General features: G+C 35.4%; 1 protein-coding gene across 1 annotated transcript; it reads right to left on the bottom strand.

Annotated features, from left to right (window-relative positions):
* Positions 1-2,874: 2,874 nt before the first annotated feature.
* On the bottom strand, positions 2,875-10,794 carry LOC133303236 (histone-lysine N-methyltransferase, H3 lysine-9 specific SUVH4-like; the record flags this gene model as incomplete). The annotated part of the gene is made up of 8 exons (XM_061503115.1): positions 2,875-3,164; positions 4,104-4,337; positions 4,443-4,625; positions 4,720-4,825; positions 4,910-5,069; positions 5,841-5,929; positions 6,295-6,344; positions 10,696-10,794. Coding segments are annotated over 8 exons (1,035 nt in total), but the record flags the coding sequence as incomplete, so codon positions are not given.
* Positions 10,795-11,027: the final 233 nt, after the last annotated feature.

The following is an 11,027-nucleotide window of genomic DNA, read 5'->3' as shown; positions in this document are numbered from 1 at the left end:
TCATAATCCAAATCCATTCTTCTGAACGCGTCCCAAAATATAATGTCTACCGAGCTTCCTGGATCTACCAACATTCTATCAACTCGATAGTTTGCTAGCAATCCTAAGATCACTAAAGGATCATCATGCTCTGGGTCCATTATCTCATCATCCAGGTCCTCGAAAACCACTTGTTTGCCCGTCTTTCTTCTTTCCTCTTTGAAACGCAGCTTTTCTGAAATAGCCATGCACATTTTCAAATGTTTTTTCCGGGCATTACCCGACTCTCCTCCACCTGCTCGCCCCCTAGCTATAGTACATGTGTCCCATCTGAACTTGACTGGTGATGCTTGTTTTTCTTTTTGACCTTTACCAGTCTACTGGGTTCTTCCTCCAGGCGGGCTCCGACTACGGTCTGGTCGCCTGTATTTATCTTCTTTGCCTCCATCTCCTTCTCCTATCCTCACATACTTCTGTACTTCCCTTCTTTGATCAACTGTTCGATAACATTCTGCAAGTTATAACAGTCGTTTGTAAAATGCCCGTACCACCGATGAAATTCACACCATTTTGTTTTGTCTACTTGTGCGTAACTCGTCCTAATAGGTGGCGGTCTTGGGACGTTTCTCATCTCGGTAGACATTACTTCCTTCAATATCTGAGCTCTAGATGTATTCAACGGTGTGAACTCCCTCTTGTACGCCTCTCTAAATCTTTCCCCCACTAACTGAGGTCGTCTTTCTTCAAACTGCCCCCTTCCTGCTAGTCTCTCCGGCCTCTGACTCTGAGTTGCTTCTCGGAAACCTTGTTCAATTTGCTTCTGAGAGATTTTGAATAATTATGATAATTGATGTGGATGTGATTGTATGAATGACGATTGTTATATCCTTGAATAAATATGGAAGTTATGATGACCTTGAGTAATGGATATATTGAAATAAGAAATTTTCAATTGTGATATGATGATTGAGTGTGAAATTCCTCCAAATCAATGTACTTCCGAATTCTTTCTAACAAATCTTCCTTTGTAGCTGGACATTTTTTGGCTAACGAGTTCGGCATCCCTCTGTGTTGTAATCCAGTAGTGAACAACAACAAATACGTCTGATTTTCTAACCCCTTGACTTGTCTTGCTTCTGCTTGAAAACGTTCATAATAATCTCACAACTTTTCACCAGGCTTTTGCCTTACTCTGCACAAATTATGTGTGGTTTTGGGCTGGGGTCCACAATGAGCAAACTGCTACGTAAACCGAAGTGATAAGTCCACCCAACTTTCGATGGAATTATCCGACAAAGCCCTAAACCACTCCAAAGCCTATTTTCTCAAAAACACAGGAAATGTTCGACATAACAAAGAGTCTGATTCCCCACATAGGGACATTGCTGCTCGAAAAACCGTTACAAACTCCTTTGGATCCGAGCTCCCATCATACGCCTTCATGTCATTCGGTTGCTTAAACCAAGTCGGGATCGGTTCCGCCCTTAGCCTCCAAGATAAAGGAGTTCCTGATGGCCCTTGATTTATTGGTTGCACAGGAATCCCCTGTTGCGCTTGCATTTGTTGTTGAGCTCCTCCGGGTTGTCCATTCCATCCGAGCATCGCTTGCCCCCTATTCATCATTTGTCCGCTATGGTAATGAGGACCAAAACCCTCTGCCTGTCCGGGTCCATAATGTTGATAACCCCAATTCATTGGGTTATTACCCGCCCGCCGTCTATCTCCTCCTTGACCTTGATCTCCGCCCAAGTAATAATACTCGGTATCTTCTAGTGGGAACCCGCCCCTATGGTTAGTATAACTTCTTCCACCTTCTGGCCTCCTCCTTTGACAAGTCTCTTCGTACCGCCCTTGATTTGCCTCTTGTTCTTCTTGACGAGTATAATAATGGCGGGCTCCCAAATATTGCTCTTCCTCCCAATTTTCCTCCTCTAACTGTTCGCCCTCCATATTCTGGTATTGTCTCGTTCTTCCCGTTCTCCGGGCATGATCCTCATATGCCCGCTCTTCCATTCTCGGATTTGTTCCTCGTCCTCTACCTTGATGGCCCATCCTTTCTAAAGGACTCCTTGACTCTTGACAAGGTTTCCCTCTCCTTACTTCAGTTCCTCTATTCCCGCCCGCAGTTGGGTGCGATAAAAGAATATAACTAGGAAAAGGAGACAAGGGATCCCCCCTGTTAGGGTACTGGTGCACATTTCCTGCATGTTGTCCTTCTTCTGCACCACGTCTCCTTTGTCCTCCTTCTTGATGTTGCCTATTCCTTATGTCCTCCACTAACTGAATTAAGGCTTCTCCAATGGTGTTCAAAGACCGACTCCTTCCACTGGATCGAAAAGAGTCTTCCTCTCCTTGGTAACCTCTGTCGTCTTCCGCTCGCTCGTCATGGTTATGGCTTGTCATAACACAAGAAAATGTGTAGGAATCTTTTTACCTATCCCCACAGATAGCGCCAAATGTTCTGGGTGAACATCAGTATGGATTCTGTCTAGTTAAAGTCTCTCCGATTTTAGGCACCTACCATGGATATATATAGCTCTGTCTTAGGTAGTTACTCTAAATGTGGGTGATTATCGATACTATCATGGAATCGTGGTAGGGACCACCTTTGGCTCCCATACATGAGTTAACTAACTACCCATCCGAATAAGATCCTTCCGGGTCCCGTCGACCGTTATCATTGGCTAGTGTTACCAGGACATATGAACCCGGAACAAATATCAAGTAGGAAACTCATCCTCCTGTAATGGATTCTTTCGTTCTTGTCGATTTGATGTGTCCTATGCTTGGATGTTTTCAGTTTTATTTCTTATGGACCCGAGAATCTATAAACTTGCAGTATTCAATAAAACAGGCTATTTCCAACAACAACAAAATCTATTTCATCCTTTTGGACTTGCATAAAAAATGACATTGTCATTTTTGCTATCATTTACAGATACAACAAATCAATCATGTATGAATATAGCACATTTGAGCGTAAGTTTTAGGAAAAATACGACCTCTAGTTTTGCAAAAAGACCACGTACAACACCCATACAACATTCATCAAAAAGGACCAAGCAACACACTTAGAACAATCGCTTCCTGCAGCCTGGGGCTCCACAGTAGCATGGCATTTGCTTTATCTTCCCATTGGAGTCAAAGACACTATCAAGCGCATAGCCATAGTCATATGTCAGCTCCTGCAAGAAATCAAAGAGATTCAAAACATGTGTCAAAGACTTCAGAATAAAACCCCAAAAGAGAAAACACCAGTACACAAGACTCTCAGACTTTCTAGGATTGGGAGTATGCCCACCCTTACACTTCCATTTTCACACTGTGACATCCACTAGTCACATATATAGGGGTGTAAATGGATCAGGTTAGGTCAGGTTTTGACTTTGATAGACTAAACTTATGTAAACATTTAAAACCTACACTGGCCTATTAACCTATTAAAGGCTTGATTTATAAGTCTGGCCTGGCTTATTATAAAAAACTTAAAGCAACATGGAATGTAAGGCCTACCAAGTTACAAACTAAAGTTTATAGGTTCAAACAAAACTGAAATATAAAAATAACATTTCTTATTCACAAAAATCACATGAAATAATATTTTCATTAACACATGAAATAATGTTTACATAGATCCCATGAAAATTTTCATAAAGATCACATGAAAGTTTTTTATTCTATGCAAGAATAACCCCCCCCCCCCCCCCCCCCCCCCCCCCAAAAAAAAATTAATAAATAAATAAATAACGATTTTACTAAACAAAATTAGGTTTTAAGTCTTGATTGACCCATGTAGCTGATCCCACAAAGCAGGACAAGCTGTGGTTATAGTTGTTGTAAATGATATAAAAAAGAAAGAGAATAAAGAAGGTATATCTACTACCCACAAATCCTCCCAAAATCTAATTCATGAATCATCCCAAAAACAATAGGTAACAGAAGGAAGAAAATAAGCATGGCTATAAAATAAATTTCAACAGTCTAAAGTGAGTTGACATAGTTATCACCATAATTATCAATAACAAATATCAGCAAACATGTTAATTTTCGGCCACATCCCCAACCCCAATATGTTAACAACAGCCCCAAGAAGATAAATCGGGGGAATATAGAAAATGAGTTACCTGCAAAGGGGATATATTGTCGGAAGAAAACAACACTACTCGAGCCAATTTCAAATCATGGTGTGTGCTCAAAACACATTGAACAAACAGATTAGGCTCGCAACAATGGTTTATAAACCTAGCAATATTTCCAGTAGATCCTGCATCAATACAAAACTCCGGCACACTTTCAGAACCTTGGTCATCGCATTTGTCCAAAAGATTTGCAGGAACTGCTACATTATTTGACCGCCTCTGTCAAAATTAATGTCACCAAAGAGACGAGAAAAGTTCTAAACATTTAGCAGAAGTAGCTGAGAAAAATATAATCACATGATAAGGTTTCAAAGGATTCAATACCTCTCTTCCACCAAGCCCCTTGATTGTTTGCAAGCAATCTATGTCAAAAATATAATTGTTTTCCAATACACTTTCCATATCTTCCGTCCTAGCAAGTATTCCTGTGTACTCACAAACTGGGGCTCCAGAAGGTATAAAATCCCAAGTTCTAACGGCCCATCCTTTCTTTGCAGTACGGAAAACCTATGTAACAATTTAGTTGAATAAACAAAATTAAAAACTCAGTATAGTTATCTTAATAATCTAAAGATCTTAGGATACCAATACAATGTGCTACCTCCAAACGATATCTAAGTCCTCTTTGAGAAGTTCGGTTCACACAACCAGGACCACAACCACATTTGGGGCCACATTCAAAAACTACATCTTTGGCTTCAACTAACCTGTCAATTTATACATAAAAGCAACCACATCAAATATTACAGCAAACAAAATTTAAATGCCATTTCACCAATCAAGTTTCTAACCTGCCACCATCCCGAGATACATAGGGAAAATCTGAGCCATTAAGCAACGCACATTCACAAGTTTTCGGATCAATACAAAAGCCTTTGCATTTGCACCCAGTAGCATTTTTGGGAACCGTCACATTATTTGCAACCTTGACGGACTTATAATATGTGAAACCTATAATATTTAAAAATCAGACACCAAAGTAAGCACAAAGCAAAATTTAGCTTTCATAATATTTAAAAGTACAATGGTGAACATTATTATATAATCATCACAACATGAATCTGACATAAAAGGACATGAGCAGGTGGATAACAAAAATAATAATAATAATTCCACTTCTCCAAGAAGAAATGAATTTCCATCCAAGCATAAAGAGACAATGATGACTATCAACAAATGTTAGAGGATAAAGGCAGAGTTATTAAAATTTTATGATGATTTTTACTACGCTACCTTCCTTCCATAGCTACCATAATAATGAGCTAACTCACAAAGTAAATTCAAGAGTAAATATCTACTCAACACATAAGAGAATTAGCATATCTTGGATCAATAATAAAAGATTAAAAAATATAAGATATTCTAGCACTGAAATTTTAAATCAACAGCAATTAACGCTTGGACCCACCCAACAACATTCACAGCTTGAAATAAAGTGACAATCAGTGTGTGAATATATATATATATATATAATTCATAAACCAACCAAAAAAGGGAATGAATCCTCTTATGTGTAAATTTCATATGACATGATCATGTGAAAATTGTATTTATCTCTCTTTTTATAAATATCACAAATGTTGATAGGCCACCCGATTTAAAGCTTGAGAAGAGAGAGACATAAAATTTACAAATGACCATATCATGTGAAATTTACACGAGAGGATCCACTCTCACCAATAAAACAGGGGATTCAAATTGCAAACCCCGAATTCAACTTGCCTGTGGGTGAAACAGGGGGGTCATCAACCAAATTCGTAGCAGGAATGGGTGGATGTTCCTGACCTCCAGTGATATCCTTACATACCAACCTAAGCAAAGTATAAAAGATGTTAGCCTAATATAATTGGGATAAAGCATATTAAATATTCAATTTACAAAAGTTTCTTCATTGATTACTGATGGGCCTTCAATAAATATCCAAGCCCATTAGTTATCATTTGTTAGGATTAGTATATATAGACATTTAGGGTGAGGTTTCATTATGCATGTTTTCAGATAAATTGGAGTGGGGAATTGGGAGAGGAAATAGGGTTCTCTCAAGGCTAGGGATGTTGTCTTGAAGTGGACTTTTTCCTCTAGGTGTCTTTCTATGTTTGCATTACTGTAATTTGTTGTTAATCTGTATCTGATTTCATTTTATATCAGTGTTATTTTTCTGGGTTCCATCAATTACCCTTTTATTTGATCAGATGACTGAGGTATGGGTCCACGAGTGAAATAAACCTGTCATCACAACAAAATAAGCTAAGATCCTTTAAAGCCCCACTGCTTGGATTGCAAAATCAAATCACCCTAAAGGAAACAGATGAAATATGACTATCAATATGAATCTAGATAAAGAGAATTACAACAAAAAAGATCATGACTATACACAGCTCTACAACTAGTCATTTGAATACCTACAAAACGAACATTAAACTGGGGAAAGTAAGAAAACTTCTTTTTGATTAAAAAAATCATGGGACATAGCACACATATAACATAGGAAGAAGCTAACTGCTAGTGGGTTACTAGCCGTCAGATATCGATCTTCTCACTGCTCTTTCTCTGAAAATTGCTACAATGAACTTTGTAGCATTTTCTTTGTATATAACTAATTATAGGAAATCACAAGAGTTGGCAAGAACACATGTCAAATAACTAAATACTGTTACACATTCGTGTGTTCTAGTTACTTTTGTAGTTCAGTTAGATTACTTATTCTTTTATACTTGTATTAGAGCTATATAAATATGAACTTGTAGAATTTATCTCTTTGATAAAACTAGAACAGCCTTGACAGATTGGTCAGGGCACTTTCATGCTCAAACTCTTTGGGTTTATCTCATCTCTATTAAACAAACCCATTCTTAGACTTCACCAAACAACTAAGGCTTTTAGATTTATTACTATTTTAGCATCACCAAAACTTTTTTGTAAGACTAGTACTTTCCTATAACACTCATTTAGCAGCTCTTGGTTGGTAAGGCACTGTGTGAGACCCTCTACTTTGAGGCAGTTTTAATGGTTCGTTATGAATGTTTTGATGAAAACAAGAAAGTTGAAACTTTGTGGCAGCATGCAATTTATGCAGTTCTATAGTGTAATTCAATAGAGGAGAACACTTGCATTTTCAAGTTTCCCCTTTTCCCCTTTACTCTTAAACTTGTTATGCATGGGATAGGATTTCGTTTATGGCTGCTTTAGGTGCTATTCCCATAAGGCCATGTAACACCCCAAATTCTAACAATTTATAATAGGATAAATAAATTCAATAATTTTATAAATAACAGCGGAAGTTCAAAATAATCAAATTTGGGAAGTGTTACCGCCGCACTTGTACAGGGACAAGTGCAAGGCTAACTCTATTACATTCAAATAAAAATCTAAGACTACAGTTTTTTTTTATACATAATATTTATGACAGCTAGAAATATCCGAGTCGTGATCCTCACTGCCCACAGCTAGCCCCATCCTTTGCAACATGCTTCACTGAAAATCTGCTCCCCCGCAGCCGCAGGATCATTGCAGTCAAACAAACACAAAAGTCAGCAAAGCTGGTAATCCCAATCAAGATACAAAATGAGGATAATATAACCCAATATCAATCAAGACATTTATTTAAGAATAATCAACATAATCAACTCAATTAATATTTCGAATATGTCATTTATTCATAACTCAAGCAATATTCAAATATGTCATTTAATCATAATCAAGCAATAATTCAAATAAGAAATTTAATCATAAATCAAGCAATAATTCAAATAAGTCATTTAATCATAACTCAAATCAAGTATTAATATCATTATTAAGATTATTTAGTCCATTTAGTGTATAAGGGTAATTGTCAACTAACATATTTAGCACAACATTAATCATAATATTACATAAATGGTAATATTCACAATTCAATAACATTCATCATAATCAAGTCAAATAACGTTTCATTATTAATCATGTTTAAGTTCATTGTACTTAGTGGGAAGAGAACCATGGTAGACCCGGGAAACCCTGCCAGTCTACCCCGTGACCCGGGAAAAAACCACTGTTACCAGCCACGTATAATCAAAATTGGCCATAATCAATTCACATCTTCCTAGTGTGCACACCTCTTCCCAAAGTTGCTACTAGTACCCCGGGAAAAAACCACTGTTACCAGATACCACTTTGGGAAGAACGGATATAATCTTTTTCACATCAGTTTCACATCGGAGGCATAAAGCCCAAAAGTTGTGTTCATCACCTTGGGAGGTACCATCCCAAAGCTATCCTCCCACCATTAATTTATTACAAACACACACAATCAGGAAAGATTCAATCATAATTATTTATTCTTTAAGTATTATCATCTCTAAATGAGTTACTCAAGGGCATTATAATTTTCCAAAGTATCATAATTCAAACAACTATTATCATAAATTCTCGAATTTATATAACAATTCAAATCTTCAACATTCATCATAGTAAAATCCAAATCCGATCATCATCATAACTTTCCAATTTATTCAAGGATATTATAATTCAAATCTTCAACATTCATAACAGTAAAATCCAAATCCGATCCTCATCATAACTTTCCAATTTATTCAAGGATATAATAATTCAAATCTTCAACATTCATCACAATAAAATCCAAATCTGATCCTCATCATAACTTTCCAATTTGTTCAAGGATATAATAATTCAAATCTTTAACATTCATCACAGTAAAATCCAAATCTGATCCTCATCATAACTTTCCAATTTATTCAAGGATATAATAATTCAAATCTTCAACATTCATCATAGAAAAATTCAAATCCAATCATCGTCATTCAAATAATCCCATCACATCAATTATCATAGTTATAAATATTCAAATTCAATCATTAAAACACATATTTGGAAAGTTTTTCTTAAAGAGTATTATAATTCCATAATTTTCATAATTATTCAATAAGATCCATATATTGCACCTGAATTAAATCTTATACCATACATTGCACATAATTATAATTTCTAAAATAATAACATTTTATATCATATAATGCACATAATCATAATTTCTAAAATAAAAGTTTATATCATATATTGCAAGCTTATTCGGAATTCAACCCACTAGGGCTAGCCTAGTGGTGGTGGGGTGTGTAGTGTTTAGTGGGTGTGTGTGTTGCAGTTCGATTCCCATGTACTTCAAAAAGCTTATTCGGAATTCTCTTTCATTCTAAGGAATAACTTGTATCCATATTCTAATTATCATATGTAGTAATTTAAATTTAAAAAAAACAAATACCTATATATATAGAAATGTTCATACCAAACTATTAAGAACATCTACGGATTACATATAAGGATTATCCAAATTTCATATGATAGAGATAACCTAAACACCTAGGGATTAGGATTACATCCAAGTTTTATAAAAGAAATAACCTACGAATAGGATTACATATACCAAAATTCATATCAATATAATCTATGACTCTCTAGGGATTAGGATTACTATTAATAAACTTCAAACAAAATTATAACCTAAGGATTAGGATTACACATACCAAATTTCACATAAAATAAATATAATCTAAAAATACCTAAGGATTAGGATTACCTAGTCTCCGTTTTTGCTAACTTCTAGAAGAGAATAAATTGGGGCAGAGAACCGGTTGGTAACCAAAAGAATATAGAAAATAAGACAAATAAACTTTTGAAGTAAGGAGAGAGTAGTAGAGGAGAAATGTTGAAGAGTGTACTTAAATCATCAATCAATTAATAATCCAATTAATTACAATTTATCATCTAATATATATATATATAATTATATATTATCACATAAATCAAATAATATTACTATTATTATCTTACCTCTTATTATTTTAACTATTATTAACTCATTAATTAAAAATATTAAATACCAATATTATTAATTACAAAAATACTAAATATCATTATTATCCAAAAATATTTATTATTATATTATTATTATTATTATTATTTTATTAAAAGAAAATATGGGGTATTACAGGCCATAACTATTTCCATTTCCAATTTACAGAGCAAGGGACTGGCTTTTTTGTTGTATCTGGACTCCATTTTTCGTCTAGAAGCACCTTGTTGCCAAGGTCAACTCGAGGCTCAAGGGGGAATCAGTCCTACACCCGAAGGGTATGGGGAAACCCCATTTACATCTTTCTACCCCCAAAACCTCCCAAAAAAAAAGAATCAATATCTAAACAAGTAAATGGGTAAGAATTAAAGTGTAACAAACTCAATCTAAGAAATCAAATAGCAACAAAATATATGGATGGGCCGTTGCTTTTCCCATAGTTAAGCTATTACGTTCACATGTTTAAACCAGAATTCAACATCCCCATTATTTCACTTTGAAAGTTTATCAAGTCACTAGGTCACAACTACATTACTGAAGGTCAATCCTGAGGAATGTATCATAGCCATAAAAATTTATTTAGCTTCTTCACTTCTCCATTTTCATATATAATGCCTTCTAATTAAATTCCAACCTCTGCTTTATGATAAATATGTAGTGATTTTACCACACACAGGCAATAAAACAAGAAAATATTTTCTAGATGAAACTAGAACAAATATAATTAACCTGATTAGTGGTTAATGTAGACTGCCCTTCAAGTCTCCTAAGTCGAAATTTATATACTATAAATCCAGATATTCCCTTTTCTAGCCAATAGTTGACAACCTGCAAAACAAGAAAAGAAAGGGCATAAAAGATTTGAAGTATCACACCAAAAATTGGAAGTAAATCGTGTCTCCATATTCCATATCAATCTGTTTCACCAGTTAAAAAGTGCAATTTTAGAGACCAGAGTAAATGCACTTACGATAACAACTAAGAATTCAAATTGGAAGAAATTTATCATCAATGCTAGCTCCTTAAACCAATTGTTTCGGGTGCCAAAATCAATCATGAAA

This window comes from Gastrolobium bilobum, unplaced genomic scaffold (genome assembly GCF_033153095.1).
Source record: "Gastrolobium bilobum isolate Gb01-03AN ecotype WA unplaced genomic scaffold, APGP_CSIRO_Gbil_v1 utg23527, whole genome shotgun sequence".
In the NCBI taxonomy this organism is placed as follows: Eukaryota; Viridiplantae; Streptophyta; class Magnoliopsida; order Fabales; family Fabaceae; genus Gastrolobium; species Gastrolobium bilobum.
The sequence above is the reverse complement of the archived record's forward strand: the minus strand, read 5'-3'. Positions and strand labels throughout refer to the sequence as shown.